We start from the raw sequence: 22,275 nt of genomic DNA, 5'->3' as shown, positions 1-22,275 counted from the left end.
ACATCAAAAACATCTGCCAGGCTATCCTATCTCCTTTATGTGGACAATTTGAAGCTGAAGGGAAAATCACTATCTGAAATAGAGTTGCTGATTAACACGTCCATATATACAGCCAAGATATTTCAATAGTATCTGGACTGAACAAATGTGCCACATTCACCACGAAATGGGGAAAAATAGTGGAAACTGAAGGAACCAAGATGCCCCATGGAAATAACATCAAGAATCTGGATGACGCCAATTATTACAAATTGTCCTCCAGCATCCTTCAAGCTGGACAACATCAAACATACTGAAGTCCAAGAAAAAGGTTGGAAATAAATACATTAAGAGAATGAAGAAGATCCTACAATCCAAACAAAGTGGAAGAAATACCATCAAGGCAATTCCACCTGGGCAATTCCAGTCATTAGATACACAACTGGAATAGTGGACTTGACTCAAGCAGAACTAGAAACCCTGAATAGGAAGACCAGAAAAATAATATCATATGTTAACAGAGTCTACTTACCAAGAGAAATATGTGGGCATGGAATTTGCAAATGCATCAGATGGTTAAAGGAGAAAAAAAGCCATTGGAAGAATATCTGAAGGACAATGAAGAAGATGCACTGAAGCTAGTATACCAAGAAGGCCTATTTAGTACTGAAATGACCAAACTGATCTTTAAAAGCAAATGAAGAACAGGAAAGAGGCATGGGAAGAGAAAGCATTACATGGCCACTACATTAAAAAAAAAATAGGGGAAAAGATAATAATAAGATCTGGCAATGGTTAACAGCAGGAAAGTTGAAAGAGACAGGGGGCAGAGCAACATGGCCTCCAAGAGACAGCATCTCAGTGAACTATTAATTTTTTATATAAGCTGTGCTGCCCAGCCAATTATAGTTAATGGGAATTGGCATAGTTAGTTAGGAATTGGGATCTGTCCCCTTAAGGGAATGCATCATGGTAAATGGAGTTAAGGTATCCTGGGAAATGTGGTCCATGTCATGTGGTCACATCTGTAATCCTGATTGGTCACTGAATTGACCCTTGGTGGGCTGGGGGAGGTTTCTTCACTCTTGCTCGGACCCTAGCATCGTGCTAGCGTCTCTCCTTTGGCTCTACTACTATGGGATGAAATAGGGGAAAGATTACTATCATTTTACACTATGATTTCAACTATGCAAAGAATTGGACATTAGATGCATCTTGACATATCTGTCAGTTACCTTGAGGATACCTAATATAATCCAATAAAAGAAACTTTTTATGGAAGAATTTGTAGACAATTGAATCAAAGGACAGAATATAAGCCTTTCTTTTATTTAGAGCTAAAATAGCCCATTTAACATTTTGATTTAAAATCATTTAGTAATCTCAGTCCTGAGTTAGGTTTTAGTAACTTTGGATCTTTAGAATTAAAGTTAGTCAATATTTTAGAACCTGGAGTCTTAACAGCACCGGACAACTGCCGATAATGCAAGGCAGCAATGACTACAAGATAGGAACAAAAAAGAACTCAAAGAAAAAGATTAAAGAGAACAACAAGCCTAAGATGTTCTTAAGAGAACATTCCAAGCATTCTGAACATTCTAAAGCAGCAGCAATCTCCATCTAGATAGTTGAAACTGAAGGATTTATTCCGGAACAAGGACATAGTATGTATGTCTCCTTCTTCCCCTTTCCTCTTTGCAATCTCCACCATTAAATCCTATATCCTATTTGACTGGGAGGGAGGTGATTTCCCTTCCTCCAAAGATGAGGCTTCTACAAGAGAAAGAGGGGAGGACACCTTTAAAACCACAAAACAAAACAAAAAACAAAATAAAATAAACATGGATGTGGCTCCCAAAACAACTGGAGCATCACTTGAACACCATTGCCACTGACAAATTCACCATCAATCAATTGCAAAAGGTAGCTTGATTTGGAACAGCATACATCCTGCAACAACATCTTTACCACCATCAGACATCTGGATTTGCCTAATGCAGGTCTTTGGGAAGGATTTGATAGGTAGATAAAAATACCAAATCCAGTCTGAGCATCTGACTCACTTTGTGACAAACTAATAATAGACAAGATATAATGGAGATTTTGGCACTTAACTCAGATAAATTCTTATATTGTTAAAATAATTTAATGTACTTAAATGCAATTTAATGTGTATTTTATTATTATGATTATTATTATGGATAATTTCTAATCAACAATATATTGAGCACTAAGTGTACAATCTTGGTAATTCCTTTGTCCATTTTACATTTCTATACCAATTAGATTTTTCTATTTCTTTTTTCTTTTGACCTTAGCTTATTTGCTCACTCTTTTCTTATCAAAATTATTAATAAATTATTTAGAAAAGTATAAAAGGATTACTTAGAATTCTGAAGCTGTGAGATATATAAATAAAAGTAACCCTTTTATACTTTTCTAAATAATTTATATATACTCAACAAAAGGAAATATTACACACACACACACACCTTCCTTTTGTTGATCAAATCAAGTCATCCCAAAGGTGCTTTTTCAAGAAGCAACTGGACTTTCTTGTTTTTCTTTGAAGATGTTTTGCTTCTCATCCAAGAAGTTTCTTCAGTACCTTTGGGACAACCATGACCTGAATGACTGAGAATCTCCATAGCTGTCAAATCAAGTCCTGTCTGCTTAATCTCTGCCACAACTTTATATGTGCCCAGTATAAGTAAAGTGTGAGTTAAAAGTTCATGGTCAATGAACAGTAAGAGGTCATGCATTTCTTTCAGGAAAAAGGGTATCTATCAAACAAGATGAGCTGCACCAAGGACTTCCTCAAACAATTACTTCATCCATTGATTCATACATGGAAAGTCACACATGCTTCAACAAACAAGTAATTAAGTTCTAGTCAAATAAATACATTTGCTACTGATTGGGAAACATGGAGCATGATTCTCATAAATTTAGAGTGGATTGCTTCCAAAAGAATTAGATCCTTATAAGTATATAAGTATAAGTACAAAAGTGTGCTCAATATAGAAGAAGAGTTAATACTTCAACTTTAAATAATTGGATTGCTGCAGGGAAATAGTTATTGCTCTTATAAGCTGCCAATCTGATTACTGAATTGGTGGCTTTTCCCCCCTTTTGCTCATGTTGTGAATTTTCAGGCTTGGTGTTTCTGGGAGGTAAAAAACATATAAAGGTAGGTAGGTAGGTAGGTAGATAGAAATAGATAGATAGATAGATAGATAGATAGATAGATAGATAGATAGATAGATAGATAGATAGATAGAGATAGATAGATAGATAGATAGATAGATAGATAGATAGATAGATAGATAGATAGATAGATATAGATATTTAAAAGATTTTGATCTGCTCTATTTGCTTGCCATGAATTTTCCAGTTATATATTATTCAATGTTGAATAATTTATTTTCAGTTTTCCGTCATTATTGCATCTTACTAGCACTTGAGTTCTTCATCAAAGTCCTATTTGGATTACCCATAATATTATGGTGGACATCAACATATAAGAGAATGGAAACTGTGTTATGGGCCAGAATTGAAGAGTGGAATTCACACTTTGCAACTGCCAGAGTAATGCTGTTGAAACAAACATTAGAGAAGCCAGACTGTAGCCCTCTTAACCCCTTTGGAGTGAGAATGTCAAGTTGTTATTAACCTTGCATTTCACATGCATGAATAATTCTCATGGAGCATAATTATCAATTGCGTAACAATGTTGTACTAATTTCCTTCATAACTCATGGGGAATTGAATCAAAATATCAATCAAAGTGGGACAAGATAATCTTGAAGTGAGGTGGAATATTTCACTGGTCACACAGTGTAGGGCAACTGGCCAGACAGCAGTTGAGTAACCTTATATAAAATCAGCCCGTTCTTTCCTTATTCCTTTTTAAATCAAATTATTTAGTCATTTAAAGAAAAGTATTCAGCATATTTAGAATGCTGATTGCATGATAGTTACTTGGATTATATTTTTCTTTTATCTATATCTACATATCTATAACTAGATATAACTACCATTATACAACATCTCCACTATTTAGGGGTCTGTAAAGAGTTATCAATGGAGATGAATAAGGGTGACATATCAAGGGCTATTATACCTAATTTTATTTTAGTTGCTTTGGAGGATTAAATTGCCCGCTTCAGTTGCTTTGCTATTTTTCAGTTAGGCACTAAATATAAGAAAATTCAAGGATGATATTGCTTGGGGGTCAAATTGATAAGCGGTCAAAGTAGCACTGAAAGTAGCTCCATTCCTCATGGCAGGAGAGCTGGTAATATAGCAGTTGGTATTTAGCATAGATCTCCAGATAGATCAGAACTATCTAGGTAATCAATCCCTAGAAGAATCTGTGTCCCTTAATAGAATGCTTATTAAAGAAGTAGAGATTTTAAGACATATAAATGCTATTAGAAAATTAATGGGTAATATGTACTCTGTTGTGAATACAGTAAAACATAGCATAAGTTGTGGGAATTCAAAACAGCCATCCAAATACAATGTATTATCTAGCCACACTTAAAATATGATATGTCATGGGGAGGGACAGAATTTCAGCCTAGAGCCAAAAGGCAACAATAATACCAGGTGGTCTACAAGCAGGAAGCCATAACAGGTATGGTTCTTATGCAAAAGGAACAGACTGAAGTGGCCCTTCTGTTTTTATAAAATGATGCATGCTAATCAGTCTAAAGTTAATAATGCAGCCAACAGTTTTCATACACATTAGCTCTTAAGCTACTGTGTATGCATTGGCAGAAATGTGCATAACTTTTTATACGGAAGTATTGTTCTACCTATTTTTAAAAGCCAGGACCAAAATACAAATTAGGACATTACATCTCCTAATTTACAACATGCCATAAATTACATATTGCACATTTTATGGCCTTGAAAATTGATAGCTTATATTTCATATCTTACTTTTTCTGTGTCAGCTGAGGTAGAATACACAGTAAATTCACTATTGGACCAAAAGAATAAGAATACCATAAAATCACTGCAGACCTCTTTGTCTAGTCTCATGAGATTCCTTTTCCAATTTATTCTTATGGACACAGCACTGGCTTAGATCTCATATGTCCCAAATATAATAATGCTCAAAATTAAAAAGATAAGATCTCAGATTTTCACTAATCCCGCCTACATTTTATGAGAAGCGAATCAGCCATTTTTCATTCTTTTACTCTGGAGACCTTATTTTTTACAAATACTGTCATTGCTGATTTTCAGCGGTACTATATGGTCAATAATTAATTTGCTGGGATTTAGCAGTCCTCAGACTATGAGCATAGTAACTGTGCTCTCATCTTATTCTATGAGCAGACTGTCAAACTCCTACAAACTCCTACTATTGCCATCCCTATGCAATGCTTTCCAAATGTATGGACAGGACAATGTCCACACTCCCCAGCCTTCATGCTGACTTGGGAAGTTTAAGAATTATATTTACAACATATTGGGAAAGCACCAATTGGACATTTTGTGTAATAGGCTTGCCAGGCATGTCAGCTAGTTTTCCCATTTTAATTGTTTGAGTTTTGATCACATGGTCATAGGGTAGCTGCAATAGTCATAAGTGTGATAAATGGTCATATGTCACTTTTTTCATTGGTATTGTAATTTCAATCAGTCCCTAAACAAACTGTTGTAAGTTGAGGACTACCTGTACTTTATGTGGATAGGTTGTGTACTTTAAAAGATTCAATGTATGACATTATGGAACTGACAGGCAAATAGGGTCTCCTTATAATAACTGAATAAAATGGTTCAGAGATCTGGTTCTCATGACATTTTAAGTCATGGCTTAGTTTATTGAATAAACATCATAATCGCATTAAATTATAATTTAACAAAGTACGCTATGTGATTTAGTGTAATATGTGAACCCACCCTGTGTTTTTCTATTCCAGGATGAGACATATACAAATCTTGATCTATCTAAGGGGAGACACTGTCAAACTCATATCTAGTTTTCTGGCATTGGTATCTTTGTACATTATTCCACCTTTCTAATTTTGAATATGCTTGATCTGTTTTCAATACATTGGAGAGTTTAATGTTATAGTTTATGTAAACCTATGTCCTCATCTGTCAAATTGTTTTTTTCCATAATAGATTTTAGTCATCGCATTTGCAACAATTCAAAGCAGTAGCTGTGCTGGTGTAAAATTTGAAGACCGTTCTAATTAATGTGATTCAATGGAACTGATTGAACTGATTTCAATCTTTCCCATACCTTAAATAATATATGTTGCAAATAATAAATTGGTAAACATGTCTTATACCCATATTTTTCTTTTTCCCCCCAGTTATTATCTTTTATATCAGGGGAAATAATAATTTTATTTCCCTAAAGTCTGAGGCCATATTTTAAACATTTTTTGGAATGTCATTGGAATCTGTACAATGCATCAATTTCTCCAAACACTGAACTTTCACCCATATTTGTTTTTCTTCTGCCATAGTCCTACTATTATTGGAGGTAGGAATCTTGGCTTGTATGGCCCATGATGTTAAACACTATACTATCTCAGCATACATTCTACAGCTATATACTGGTAGTAATGGGTTGGGAAAATTTACAGCAATTATCCTATTCATAATTCCTATTGACTTTGATGAGGTTTAATCCTTAGTCTAGAGCCTTGGGTGTTTCTGGTGGCCTCCCATCTATTTATTAATTTATTTATTACCTGAACCTATTGAGCATTTCAGAAATCAGCTGAGGCAGGTAGGTGCTGCTGCATGCTGTAGGAACCAAAGACAAAAGGCAACCAACTTCAATGCCAAATAAAATTCAGGATCAGTGCAAAAAGTTATTCATTAAAATAAACAAGAAAGATCCATGGGAACTGACTTACAAATATATTTATCAGATGTAGGCAAACTTGGGGTTTGTAGATACCTCCTTTGGCATTTTCAAGACTTCCTGATTCACCTAATTAGCATTTTTACAATAATTAGAAACTAATACGTTGCAATGCAAAGTCCCACCCTCTAAATCATTTTTATTCATTTTATTCATTCTCAGAAAATAAAAACAGTGAATGGTTGTAGCCCTTTGCTTTGCAAACTGTATGCCCACATACCCCATGAAACAGCAATGTGGTAGGGAGCATTTGGGGGAACCTGAAAAGGAGAGAACATTTTCACCTGTTGGCTGTTTAGTAAAAAGTATTTTGTGACTGGTGCTGACTAACATTGTGAATTGACCATCTTCCACCACTACCACTACCCAGTTCTGACATGTTCTCCAAATTCTTCACACACACACACTCCACAAAAAATTTACTTGCCTAGTCCTGATATAAAGTCTGAACAGGATTCAGATAAATGATTACCTGTCTGAAGCAGCCGTTGAACCTGATCGTGGTGGTGAAGACATGCCATAGAATAAGGGGAAAAATATGCCAGAAATTGTAAGTTTAACAGTTTTTAAACATACTCCCTATAGATTATAACTCTAAAAGCACATCATATTCTCCAGGTTTTGCATAAGTAAATCCAGAGCAAAATTAAATACACTGTTAAAGTCACAGTACTGATACTTGAAGGTTTGGCAAATATCATCTGCATTCTTTGGTTTTGTTCTTTCATTTGTTTATAAAATCCTAGCAGTGCTTATTCTTTGCCCTTTAAACAGTATCGAAGAGATTTAATATTTAAAACAGTACTGACAGTTTTTATTTTACTTTTTCTAGCCCAAGATTCTCTTAAAGTTGTCCTATGCTTTAATCTTAAGAATATTCTCAACTTCTGCTGCATTTTGGTCCTTTCTCAAATTTTACTTATATAAAATTATGTAATGTTCTCTACAGCTGTCTTCATGTCTGAAAAGTGAGTTAAGTACCTCAAATTTAATATCTTTCCATATCTTTCCATAGTTATTTATTAATAAAAAAGTCTGAGTTTTTAATCAGCTCTATTTCTACCTGCCATGCTATTACAGTGACTGACACATGACTTAAATTGTAATTCATCCAATATGAAGACGAACAATGAACTAAATGCTGACATATTAAAATACATTGTTTATAGCCACTGATGTTCATCAGTTGGTGGATTAACATCCAGTGAAATAATAAAACCCAGTTAATCCATCAATTGAGAGAAGTCCAGAGATACAGCAGTGGAGAAGGAGAGATACTTTATGTATGGGATTTGCCACTGGATCTTCTTCCTAATATTTTGAGAAAGTAGTGCAGGTGGTGAGACGTAAACTAAACAAATGAAATATCTTTTGATCAGGACAGTCAAGTAAGATTGATGATAGTGTTGTACAGAATACTTCTCCATTTTGTTCCATCAGAGCCATCTGATCTCATGAAAGAGACATTGCTTCTAAAATTTCTTTCAAAAGAGGAAAAAAATGAGGGTGAAATCTTTACAGGCATGGTGTTCTGTACATATTTTTTTAACCAAGTAATTCAGAACTCCCCATATACTTTCTGTCTTCTTGAGTGTCAATTAAATCTGAAAGGAGAACATCATGAAGAAATTCCTCCTATTGCATTTTTCAGATTGAATGTTTGAGAACTAAGGACACTTCAGAAAGATGCAGAAGTACAACACCATTTCTACTGTAAAAGCACTACCAAGAGAAATTTGGAAGAGTTGTAAAGTGCACTAAGAATAATATAAGAAAATAAAGTCTCTTTCATAGGAGAAGAAAACTTGGGGAAATTGCAAAATAGATTTTGGCATAATATTAACTAACATTCAATTTGTTTGTTTATTCACTCTTTAAGGCTTTAAGGCTTATATGTTATCTCAATTGGCAACCGCTCAAAATGGCTCATATTGCAATTTATATGTTTGGAGGTACTCTTAAGGAGTATTTAGCATGATAAAAAGAATTGTGGAGTTTTGTCTTGCAGTAATAAATATTGTAGAGAGTTTTAATAATCATAGACAAAATATTACTGCATATCACTCTATTATACAATCTATAATACTATTAAAATCTTTATTCATAATTGATATAATTCAGTGTACTAAGTCACTAATAATTAAAATGCCAATCCATTATGTAAAGCACTAATTTACAAAGACTATTTCAAAAATGCAAATGAATGATCATTCATTGTTGATAATTTAAAAACTAACTACATGAGATGTATTGGTAATACTTTTATAAAAATAAAAGGAGTTTTAACTTATTTATATTCATGATATAACACAGTAAAATATGTGTCTGTAATAGCATATATTTGTGAATTTCCAACACTTTGTTCCGCATATGAAGATACAGTTCATTACATTCCTTATACATGTACTGCATTTAATAGTTTCTTCTGTAACATTTCAGGTACAGTATCACTGTAATACTGTTCTCCTCCAGCTGTACACAATGTACCATGTCAGAGTACCAGTAGTAGGTAGTGTTGTTTGTCAGCTTATCAGTTGGATAGTCCCATATGTTGAGGGATGGTTTGAGTATTTGGCTCAGTTGAACTTCCAACTGTCAGATTGGATCAACACAGAATTGTGTTTACCTCAGACAATAAAAGCTATAATTTCAAGACTTCACCTTTATTGTTAGATTATTAGAAATGCTTGCAAAATTGATGTCTGGAAAACAACATCTGGTCTTTTGGAAATTTTAACTAAGTTTACAAAGAGCTATTTAACAAAAGCATGTTATATTATAAACAAATATTGGTACATTTGCTACATATGTTTCACCAACTCTGAAGAACAACTATATTTGTTGTACTTCCAACTTTTATTGAATAATAGCAATATGTTAAATTGTTTTAAGCAAATGACTCTATAAAGCTTAGCATACTAACTCAATGATCATAATTTACTTTAATTTTCAAATTGCAAGAACTTTTATGCCATAGTGATAAATGCATAAAAAAGTAAATAATTAATAGTAAAATAGGACAATTGGCATTTGCTATTTCTCATAATTAATTTATTAATTTTGATAATTAGAAAAATTGCTTTTGTTAAGGAGTAGCTTCACTCCTTCTGTAATAGTTGCTTTGTATTTTGCTGTGCAACATTTTAAAAATTATATATTAATATAATATTTTGTAGGATGGTGAAATTAATTCTATTGAATTTTAGAATGAGTAATTTGATTTCTTCTAACCAAACACTTATTTAGTGTCTTGAGCCAATCTTTGTTATGTAGAAACAATCAAATATTCTTTCTGCCTGAATAGATTTGTTAGGGTTTCAAAGACTTATTTATGTTTAATCTATTCTTCCAGCAACTTGCTTATCCTTTGGAAGGTACAAATCATAAAAAAATTCATTTATTTCCTTTCAAGAATGAACTAAAGCAATGTTACTCCAGCTCTGTACTACAGTATATATATATTACTAGGGTAAAATTTCAGCCAATTCACTGAGGCTTACTGCCATGAAACTAAGAATGTATTGTATTTATTCTGAAAGTTGCACCTTCTTACATAAAAGGAAACAAATAAGAAAACCAGCAGTAACTTTCAGCCTCTTTCTTGTGCACCAGTCTTAAACATCCAGATTAATAATAGTGGTATCATACCTTTACTGCAAAAATATAGATGCCCACTAGTTAATAGCAAAGAACTAGAATTTATGTACCTCTAGAGTTACAGAAAACAAGTCTTACAGCTGAGCTGTGGTAACTGTAATAATAAACAATATGACTCTATAAGAAATAATTGAGGCTCAAATAAAGTTTGAGATAAAGTAACAAATAAAGTAAAGCAGAGTGTTAAAACTTTTTAAGAACAGGTTTTTATTGGCCAACTCCACAAATTCCTTATTTTTGGCTGATGGAATGGAAGAAAAAACATTAGGTGGGGACCAAAGTACTGAACCCTCTGGGGTCGCTTCAGTGAACTGGAGGATCTTTCTTGGCAGAACATTTCAGAAATTGGGTATATCTAAATAGAAGGTTCTAAATAGTCTGACTTCTATCTAGTATCCTAAAACTGATGGATTATGACTGGACCATTGGGGGCTGGGGAAGCTATTTAGTACACAAGCCTTTTTTAATAGATGTACTCTGAATGCAATCCAAAAACTAATGAGAAACAACATAGTTAAATAGTTCCAATGCTATAGTATCCATTCCATTTTCTACCAATTGCAATTTCTGTATTTATTTTAAGGGCAACCCTTTTCTGAGTTTATTAGCATCATGCAATCTAAATGTATCAAGACCTCAGCTGGATATGGCAAGAATGATGGAAAGTCACATTGTGAAAAAGCATTATTTCCCAATAATATTGTTTGCACACCTGGTAAACAGGCCTCAGCAAAGACAATCATCACACCATGAGTGTGATGTTTTAGAATAGTGCAATCTCTCCAAGAAGGGTAGCACAGTTAAAACTGAGACATTTGTTCTAACACATTTATTCAAGAATAACTCTTATTTTATCAGGATTAAAAGCTTGTTTAACCCATTCAGTCTCTCGTGGGTACCAGACAGCTAGCAGTGGTACATTTACCATATCCATAAGTTGAATTGAAAATAAAAGATCCAATGGAGGATTATCCATTTGTATAGCCAAATCTCGAATAGTTTGAGGTGGGTGTTGAATAGTATGGATACAAAGTGGTATCTCTGGATTCCTCAAAGGCAGCAGTGATTGTTAACGGGACCTTCTCTAGAAATGAGACAAAAGTATTCTATACCACTATTCCCAACCCTTCAATGTGGCCTACACGGGTTTCTGGATTACTAGAATTGTTGAGAGAAAATAAGTTTGCCCTTGGCGTACCTCCCAACAAGTTTTCCTCTGAACAAAGTTTTCCCATTCTATAAGCAACACAATTCTTACGGAGACTGAGTTTATGGGACTAAGTGCAATAAAATGCATGGTTGCTCTTTGAAGAGGATTCCATGCTTTCTTCCTAGCTGTTAGATTTCTGCATGCCTCCTAAGGTGCAGGAAGAAGGAAAAGGAGAAAGAAAAAATGAGTACTTGATTCTCCTTCTTTTTAAGGCTATATTTTTTACTTATCAAACGTTTGTAAAAGTAAGATCACATCATCAAAAGAAACAGACGTCTGCACAAAGAGCCTGGCAATTTGAAACTTTGGCTCGGTCTCTCCCAAGCTGTCTCCTCAAATGCTGGAAATGGTGCCAGTTGCTGTTCCAAAACATCCTGAAACTGCCAGGTTGGAAAGGCCAGCTTTGGAGGTTTGTTGTTTTAGTTTGTTTGTTTTGTTTCCTTTTCTTTAATCAAACAAGGAAGCCCTTCTTTTTGAAAGGCAGTCAAAATCAGGTTGCCACTAATTTCACTATTTACTAAAGGAAAACATAATTCTTAAATTGATTTGTGCTACAGATTGTAATAGGAGACCTTAATAGTACTAAAATAAAAGTCTGGTAAGACCACACAGGAAAAGCTCTGAAATACAATATCCAGAATATTGGAAAACTCCAGATTTTGTTTTCTTCCAGGCAGGAAAAAAGATTAACAAGGAAAGAGAATATTGAAAAACAAAACAATTTGAAGGTCCAGCTGGTTTTAAACTAAGTAAATGGTGGGCATTAACATAAATTGTGATGATAAAGCCTGTTCTCTTTTTGAAGTGTTTATTAATGTATAATTTGCAAACTCATTACTCAAAATTTACTATCTAAGCACAAGGTTTGGGGAAGTCTTGAAAATTGTAGAAGTATCTCATTTCTTCACTGCCCCCCTTCCCCCCTCAAAAAAGTAGACACTATCATAATCAGAACTGAACAAACACGGGTCTAGAATGGTTGGTGAGGTTTTAGTTTGATTTGTTTTACAAAACAAAATAGAAATTAAGCAAAAGATTGCTTTTCCCGTAAGACTTATCCCATATGCCTAGCTGAAACTTTACAGTGGAATCCCCATTTGTACAGTTTTATTATTTTTAAAGCAAATATACATAAATGTGCACTTCTAATTTAATATGATATGTTTGAACAGGAAAACAAAAGCTAAATTGGTCCTGTTAAAATTTCCATAGTCATATCCTATCAGAGAAAATGAAACCAGATTATAGAAAATTCAGTACCTATTAAATTGTCTACATTTTTATTCCACATTTATTAATTTTATTAATAATTCAAATATAGCTAATATCCTTCCTCCTCCTATTTTTCCCACAACAACTGCTCTCTGAGGTGGGTTCGGTTGAGAGTGACTGGCCCAAAGTTACCAGCTAGTTTCCTTTATGCATCCAGGAAGATACAAAAGATATATTAGTGATGAGTGGTAAAACAGTATACTAAAACTGTTTTAATTTTACTACAGTTTTACATCTTATAGCACTGGTGTAAAAATATGATGTAAAAAATCTGGAGTTGTTTACTGAACACCAGTAGAGCAAAGAGGCAATTAAGGTATGATTCAATATGGAATGTTCACCTTGCAACAGTTCTGGTCAAATCCCAGCTCCCACTGATATCATTCCAACAACATGAGCCCCCTGCAGGCAACCCTGCTGCATTCATCAGATTTGGAGGTGGGTGGGATGGAGCTGGTGTTGATGCAGCTGTACACATGTCTGCAGACGTCCACATAAAAGTGATGTTGGCAAAGGATCGGAGGGTTATTACAATCATTACATGTAGAGCATTCTGGATAAAATAATCTGGAATAGAACTTTTCAAGAAATATGCTTAAATCCCAGCCAGGAAGATTCTGGATTATCCTTACATTAAAGGCATTTTTGGAGGGAGAGCTCTGGATGTTCTCCAACCTTAGCATCAGTGAGGTGTGAAAAGTGGTTCCTCAGGGACAGCCTCCTTTGGAAGGCTGTTCCCAGTGAGCAGCACCTGATGACATCCTTAACTGTTGTTTTGGCACCAAGCAATGACATGTTCACAATCTTTTAATAATCTGTCAAATCAGATATGAGAGAGATCTTATTATTCGTTGTTCTATTATTCATTGTTATTTAGCAACAGAACCCATAGGCTAGACTAGAGATTAAACCAGTTTGGATACCATAATTTATTTGGGTGAGGAAATAATCAGGCAGGGAGATGGGCCCCAGGTATCTTACCACTCTTCTTCCTACCAGACAGGATACTCCCTCAATATTATACTTTTCTCTACCTATAATTTTCACTGAGCCCCTCCCAGGCATATAAACTAAATAGCAGCATGGATTATAACATAGGCCTCTTCCTTCCAAGTGGTTTCTCCCAAAAGCGAACCTACTTTTGTGTTTTCCCCTTCAGTTCTACTAAATGTTCTAGGTCTTGGCTAAATATTTCATATAATTCTTTAAAGACTGAAGCCTAGGGCCACCTAAGAAAATATGTCCACAGCTTTTATTAACCAACCCTAGAAGTAATTCAGGCCATCAATGATGGTGGATTTGGAACAAGAGCAGTCACCATCATTGAAAGCTTGCATTACTTCTAGGTAAACCAATAAGCAGGGCTGGTGCTGCTGCTGCTGCTGGTGGTGGTGGTAGTGAAGTTGCTGTGCAAGAGAATTCTATAGCATTCCTTGGTGCAGCAGTTCCTATTCTTGCTGTAGAGAACAGTGGAAATTTAAACAAGCCCACGTTCCCTTGCTTTTTTTGCTCATACAGTCACAAAAATAAGTAGGGTGGTAGTCCATGCCAACCCTTACCTGTCATCCAAACTTCAGAAAAAATAATCTATTTTGGGAGGGAAATATTAAAAAAAAAGGAAGTAACAAGTTTAGTTACAAGTACAAATGAACCAGTTGTTTATTACAGAGATTTAAAAACCCTATTTCTTAAAAAAAAAAAAGCCATTTGTTTGTAGTTTTCACAGGTGCTATGGACTACCAATCCACATACTAAGAAAGTTCAACAGGGTTTAATTTTTTGGGAGACAGAAATCTACTAAAAGAAAGTTACTAGGTAATTTTTGTCCTTGTATGCCTGCTTGTATTTTGTAGTTGCAAAAACTTGTTACAATGCTGCTATTAACTCTTGCATGAATAACATTACAACATGACAACATAAAACTACATTGCCTCAGATGCCATAAATTAATAAAATCTGCATTCGAACCACCCGAACTTAACATCCCAAACTTAACATCAATGTGCAAATGAACATTGACTGAATGAATAAATCAGATAAGAACTTGTTTCAAATAATAAACTTTAAATATAATATTTGAAGAGAAAAGGAATCTTTGAGTGGCTTGACTATTCCTTCTTTAAATATTTGTTATTACACACTTCAATTTCTAGTCCTCCCTGTCTTAAACACTGGGATGAACAGCCACAAAGCAAAACATGCATACTAAAATCTAACTATTTTGTTATGTATAATTCCTTGATGTTATTTGATCCTGACACTCGAATAAAAACAGAAAGAAAAAAAGTATTTAAGCTCTATGTGTTAGCAGATCTTAAGAGCCAAAGGAATCCCACTTTTCTGAGATGTTAGTTGAGATTACCTTAATTTATCCTTCTGGGAGCTAAAATTGGAATGAATTTTTATTGCTGCTGCTAGCTTTGGTAGCTTCAGAATTGCTTGAAAATCAGTTGCTGCTACCACTACACAGGGCAATATCTAATGCTCTGTGTACAGATATACAGGGACTTCTCAATCCTAGTTATCTGAAACTCGTATAGGCCATGCAGAGTGGAGCAAAGGAGAAATCTGTTCCCTGGGAAAATACCATTCTATCAGCAGCATGCTGTAACTGGTAATAATCCCTAATAATAAATAATTTTTAGTAAGTGTACATTTGATAAAATTGCCTCTTTTTTGGTACCAGTGCAATTGTTAGGATTGATCATGTCAGAGTTTGAAATTGGATATGTTTAATAATTAAAATATAACTAAGTAGCTTGATTCAGAATATGATACTAAATCAGTCACTTGTTGGATTTCAATAAGTGGATTTCACTTGTTGGCAAAAAAATTCCCATCTAGAGTAAATTTCAAAGTTCTTTGTATATTTTATTTTACATTTACAAACACAAAAAGGATTAGGGGATCACAGTTTCAATTAAAATTGTAAATTCAAAGGAGTTTGCATACATGTTCTGAGGGAACTGCTAGCCCATTTTATGTGAAGTAGCCTCATCAGGAAACTGAACTTTATTTAATCCTTGCCATTTTCAGTAGGGTTAGTCTAGGTCAGGTGTGGTCTGTGGGCCACATACAGCTCTTGAAAGTTAGCTATGTGGTCCCACAAGATTGTAAAACATTTAACATTATTATGTGATTTATTTACATTAACCACATTATATATTTTATATGTAGCCCAACACAATTCCTCTTAACTCAATGTGATCCAAGCAAGCGAAAAGGTTGAACACCCACAGTCTAGGCCAGGGCTGTCAAACTCCCAGCTCATGGGCCGGATGTGTCACATGTGTCACATGCCCATGCCCGGTTTAGAGAAGGGGGGGAAAGTCCCAATTTGTCACATGACAATGCCATGACATGCCGTAAGTTTGACATTCCTGGTCTAGGCAATTGCTAGATTACAATAGAACTTCCATCTAATGGTTGTCTATATTTTTAATACTAAGATTTGCAGCTTGAAAGAACCCCAATCAAATGGCATTATGGAATGTGGATGGAAGGCTGATGATGTGGCTTGGCATGAAAATTAAAATACACAACAACTATGAATTCTTTTGTCAACTTCTGCCATTGCCTGGAAAAATTGAAAGAGATCAGCTCAACTGTCCATTTTTCGAATTGAAATTTAGTATATAGATGATGGACTACTCTGTCATAAATGTTATTCCTCATTTGGTTCTGAACCAGAGGTGCTTTTCAGCAGGTTCTGACAAGTTCTGGAGAATCGGTAGTGGAAATTTTGTGTAGTTCAGAGAACTGGCAAATCCCACCTCTGACTGGAAATTTTACAGTATCCTTCCCCCTGCCACACCCACCAAGCCACGCCCACAGAACTGGTAGTAGAAAAATTTGAATCCCACCACTGTTCTGAACTAAAAGTGTGTATTATTGGTTCAGTCAGAGCAATATATTTGCCAGCAGTAAAAGAAGTGTAGGTAGGCACAAGTGTCTGGTAGCTGCATATTTCTCATATATTATGGGGATTTTCAAGCCTTTAGTTTGTCCATGGTTATGAAAAGCTATGAGTATATAGTAAAGTTTGCACAATCAGAAGGCAATAATTTAAAAATAACACAACAATGAAGTCATGGTATAATTTTGTAACTAATTTTCTCTACATCTAGATGAGAAACAATATGCTTGTACTGTCTTTAGTGGAGTGTAATATGAACCTAAAAGCAAAGAAAGAAATGGAAAATATAAATAAATAATGATGTTTTGAAAAGCAACTTGCTGTATCCTTTGCATAGAAAGGAGGGATGTCTTTATATGGAATAGAAAAACAACACAGCTAAAGATATACCTACAAGAAGTATCTTATGCCTCTGCTATTTCAATCCAAAGATCTTTAAATCTTTCTGTTTCGGTGATTTAAGATTGCTGCCTAAAACTTGTCCTACTTGCCTTTTTGCAGGAATATATTTAGGAACAAAGAAGAAATACTCTAGGTCCTTCCTTGATTTTTTTTGAATACCTTCCCACTTGCTCTTTTAATAAATACCAGATAGATACTACACTTTTCTAGTGTTCTGACAACACACTTTTTAATGTAGACCTTTTGTTTATTCAGTGCTGGTGCAGAGTTGCTTAGACAGGAATACCAAGACTTGAAGAAGTATTTAAAAATATTCAAGCAGAGGGTATCCTGATGAGCCCAGCGAAGAGCAAGCAAGCTCACAATTAGAACAGGAAAAAAGAAAGAAAGAAAATAAAGTAGAAGAATGGAGAGAATGGAGAGTTTTAGAAGGCATTCGCTGGCTGGCACTTGAAGAGGAGCAGTTTTGTTACAGATCTCCTCCCTCTCTGATTTACCAACTATCTTCCTTTTAAGTTATTTATTCAAGACATGGGAAAGATTAAAGTTAACACTGATAATAAAACGATCGTTGTTGTATGTAGACGCATATCGCCAGCCAGAAGTCCTCAGTTCAAGTCAACTTACTTTATGCATTCTTTTTAAAATGCACATGCTCCCAACATGTATCCTCTTCACTCCAGGATGCGTTCTCCTACCCAGTCTGCTAAGCTGCGGATGTTTTGTAACTTAAAACTAGAGTGAGGGAGTGCTCCTTTTTAAATAACCCCAATCTTACACCTCAACCTCAGGTTTCTAAAAAGCAATGAGTAAAAGCAATTGGTATGGATGTAGGGATGATACGCTAACGGGATCTAAACTACGGCCACGTAGTTCAGCGTCGAAGCCTAACTTTCCTGAGTTCGAAGACAAGTAAGTCTTCCTTCCGAAAGATCGACCAGCCGCAGTTACTTACTTCCCCGATCCGAAAGCTTGCAACTTTCTTCAAACGGATGCCCTTTTTGCCCAATTATGACTCGATTCGGTATAAACAACCCGCCTCTTCAGAATTCTGAAAGCCAATAGAGAAACAGCTCTGAGGCAAGACGAACGAACCCATCGTTTATTTTCCTCGCTTTCCATCCCACCCCTGCTGCAAGGAGGGCTTGGGTTCCCCCCCCACCGCCGCTGCCGCCCGCTCAAGTCCCTGCCTGGTGGAATGATTGACATAACCCTGCGGCCAATGGGCGCGCTTGCTTGGGGTGGACTCCGATCCCTTGCCAATGGAGTGCTCTGAGCCGTAGGTTTGGTTGAGCCGCTGGGCGAAGTTGCTGTGAGGCGCGCACCTCTGGCTGCAGGAAGGTAGTGGCTGTGGAATGCGAGCTGGTGCTGGGACCTTCGGAACGATCAGTGGCGCTGCCACCGCCTTCTGGCTTGGAGGCTTTGAGAAGGGAGCCTTGGGCTTGGGTTGAGGCTCCCGGATCTGCAGTGTTGATCCCCGGGCAACTGGAATGGATCTGCGGCTGCTGCAGCTGTAATAGGCAGAGCTAGTATTGGATGGCGTGTGTGACAGCAGCAGATCCAGCCTTACTAGGATTAAATGTGCGTGGAGCTGGAGGAAGGTAAGAGCGAGAAAAGGCGGCGGCGGCGGCGAGACGTCTGAATGGCTGCTTGGTGATTTCCCCTTGTTTTCTCTGTCCTAATGATTCCCAGATTTTGGGGGTATGTCTTGTGCAGCTCTCAACACTCCCCTCCCCTCCTTCTCTGCCCCCAGATCAAAAGGCTTTGGTGCTCTGAACGAGTCCAGAGCCAGTGCTGAGCGTGAGGGGCAGCGAATGAGTAACAGACCATTGGAAGAAAAAGGGAAAAAAGGTGTCTGTGTTGGTGGAACAAGCCAGACAGGCGGAAACAATGAAGGCGAAGTCTCTTACTAGAGCAAGGGAATGCTCTGGCAACCAGGAGAAATCTTTGGAGGAAGAACTCTGCCCCTTTCCAGTGCATCTCTTTTCCACTTTCACTGGTGCCATCATTACCCCCTTCTCTGCACCCATTGCCCACTATTTCTTCAGCCAGAAGGCATGAAAATAATATAATAAAAATTGTCCTTCTTTCACCCTCCCAACTCTTATGTTCTTGGCTGGAAAGAAAGCATGGTGGAGTAAGAATTGTGCCCTACAAAATGAAAGGGGGAATTACTCTCCTAAGCAGCTGAAACTCAGCAAACACCCTTACCTCTACCCTCATGTACACACAACCAATATAAACACTGCAAGAGCATCCTTGCCCTCTTATTTCTCCTTTATGTACAAATTCCCCTAGGAAGAAAGGCTGGGGAGGAGACAACTGTTACACCTTTTTGTCACCAGCATGGAGACAAAGAACTTCTCACATCTCCCTTAGGGTGTTCTGCTGGCAGTGCCTTAACCCAGCCCTGCTTCCCAAAGATGCTGGAGAGTGGTCCTGACCTGCTCCTTTAAATATATATTCTTTTGTGTGTGTGAGAGAGAGGGGGGGGGGAGAGTGAATATAATGCTGTTTTGGAAGATGAGAATGCTGATAAAAAAAACCCTGATTGGTTTATTTCCAGACTGACTCGTGGCTAACATTCTTGAAATTGCTTCTGCATTTTTTCCCCTTCTTTCAGGTTTTGGAAAGGGAAGAGATGTGTGATTGCAATGTGAGGGGCATAAAACATTGCTTATAGAATTGCAATTCTGTTTTCTTTTCTAGTTTCATGATCTGAAACTCATTGGAACCCATGAAGAGACATGACGACTTCATAAGGGACTTTTCTACAGTTTCTTTCTTTCTTGTTTCAAATCATGATGCCCCCAGCCAATAATGTGCCATTCACTTAAGACAGGATTTATCCTGAGAAAGGGATATCCAAACCATGAATCCTGAGCATCTTTGCAGCCTCTTACTTGTCTGTTATTTTTGTTAGACTTCTGGGCACATTGTTCAGCATAAACAGTTATACTGCCTTGCTCAGCTTGAGCCTTCTTATTCCTGTTGAGCCTTCAAGTGTGCTGATTCTTCTGCAGCATGGCTTCAGTATGGAAAAGACTGCAGCGTGTTGGGAAACATGCATCCAAGTTCCAGTTTGTGGCCTCTTATCAGGAACTGATGGTTGAATGCACCAAGAAATGGTAAGGAGTGTCTTCAGTTGAAATGAACTGCTGATGCCTAAGGATCACTGTTGCTTCTTCTGCTGTATCATTTCCTCTCCAGTTTGTATCATTTCCTCTCCAGTTTGACAATAGGCAATTGGAGAATAATTACTCCTCTTTTGTTAGGTTTGCTGATAGAGAATCATCATATCAAGTACTCATTAGCTTTGTGCATTTTTCTTACAATGCAGTAAGTTTTCTTTGTTTTAATATGTTATCACAACAGGCTATTGCCAGCCCCACAAACTAGATAGCTGGTATCTGCCAGAGGCTAAGAATGCAATTTATCACACTCTGTGTATTTCTATCTTTGGCCAAAACATATTTCTTTTTCCATTCCAGTGGGGAAGAGAAAAAGTCAAGACCTGGCCTTGAGAATTCTCTTAAGTTATTTCCTTAGTCAGACAAGGATTGGAGCAATCTTCCCCTACTAAAATACAGTTTGGCTGGCTTGTCCTGAATAATCAGCTTCATGACCCCTAGTCTCAGATGCCTGGTTTCATTCTTGCCAAGTGGACTTTCAGTGTTTCTTCTGCTTTTCTTCGTAGGAAAAAGAAGGCAGAAACCTATCTTGCAACTGAATCAGATTTTTTTTTAAAACCAATCTCTTGGACAAACTTTATATCTGTGTACTCTACTCTCCTTGTCTTTAGTGAACAGATTTGCGACTCTTCTTCAGAATAGATCCTGTGTATAATGGACTGATTAGTTTTTAGTTTCTGGCTCTACAGTTTACTACATGGGCAAGATACTTAATTGTATTTTGGTGGTATTTTAAATTGTTCAATATAACTTCTGCATGAATTACATTAAGTTTATACCAACCTGACATTATTATTCCAGTGCTACAGTTTATTATTAGATTTTATCCTGCTTTTTTTAATGGAGTGATTTGAATCTAAAAATTAATGGTTTACCTGACCTTCCCCCAATATAATCTTGAGGGCTTCTGAGTTTGAATTATTTGTAGCCTGATCTGATTTGGGGAAAAGCTAGCTAACTATATAATCATAGACAAATGTATTTTCTCAGATTAGCATATGAGTACATATCTTACTGTGGTACATGCTTAAGGTTTGAGGGGTAGACCATGAATTTCCTAAATAATGCAGTTTACAAAAACTACATCAAAGACCTCCATCTGAAACGGATTCTTCATTGAGTTTTTACACTTCTACAAGTTCCCAAAAATTCCATGGGTGAAGTTTTAATTATTTTATAGGTATTAAGCCATGGAGGTATTAAGTCAAGCTAACTAAAAGAATGTCAGATAACTTGCTTTTTGCTATATTCTGTGTATATGTGTTCTTTTCCACAAAATTTCTCCCTTTTTTCTACTTGAATAAGTTACCATAGTATGAATTCTCAGAACTGTTCTCAAATATCCTGTTTGTTCCACTTTGTGAGAAAAGGAAGTTTCTTCTTTACAAACAGGCTGACCACTGTACTGTAAAATAGCAAGGTGTTGACCAGTTCTATGCAGAAAATAGTTCTCTTATCAAGTCTACATCAAGTTTAGCATACATATACATTTCCTACAATGATAAATTCTTATTGTACTTGATGAAAATCCAGATTATAGCCTGTCTTATTGTGACAAACCTCATCCAAGAGCAGTTTGGCCATTGTGTGAGTGTCCTTTTTCAGCACATGCATTAAATATAAGGTTTTTCTGCAGCATTTAGTGGCTTTATAGAAAACCCTATAGAAAATGTTCAGTCTGGTTCTACTTGGATATCTAAGTCCATTGATACAAATGGTTTTAGGTATGTTTAGCTCTTTGTAGGATTAGGTT

The 22,275-nt window shown here is 36.2% G+C and overlaps 1 protein-coding gene and 1 long non-coding RNA gene across 5 annotated transcripts in view; one reads left to right on the top strand and one right to left on the bottom strand.

Annotated features, from left to right (window-relative positions):
* Positions 1–9,192: 9,192 nt before the first annotated feature.
* On the bottom strand, positions 9,193–18,474 carry LOC148133060 (uncharacterized). The gene is made up of 3 exons (XR_015746418.1): positions 18,287–18,474; positions 13,646–13,828; positions 9,193–9,466 (listed from the first exon to the last, which is right to left on the bottom strand). It is a non-coding gene; the product is annotated as an uncharacterized LOC148133060 (long non-coding RNA).
* EHBP1 (EH domain binding protein 1) overlaps positions 18,463–22,275 on the top strand; it is a 252,941-nt gene continuing 249,128 nt past the window's right edge. For 2 of the 4 annotated variants that reach the window (XM_026668426.2, XM_026668424.2), the window contains exons 1-2: positions 18,463–18,932; positions 20,041–20,459. In XM_026668426.2, the coding sequence (XP_026524211.1) occupies positions 20,356–20,459 (104 nt within the window). In that variant the 5' untranslated portion in view covers positions 18,463–18,932; positions 20,041–20,355. The remainder of the gene's footprint in view (positions 18,933–20,040; positions 20,460–22,275) is intronic. The other 2 variants (XM_026668427.2, XM_087949125.1) reach the window with 2 other exon arrangements.

This window comes from Notechis scutatus, chromosome 1 (assembly GCF_049901735.1).
Source record: "Notechis scutatus isolate UNSWTSFEM ecotype Mainland chromosome 1, rNotScu1.2, whole genome shotgun sequence".
Lineage (NCBI taxonomy): Eukaryota > Metazoa > Chordata > Lepidosauria > Squamata > Elapidae > Notechis > Notechis scutatus.
The sequence above is the reverse complement of the archived record's forward strand: the minus strand, read 5'-3'. Positions and strand labels throughout refer to the sequence as shown.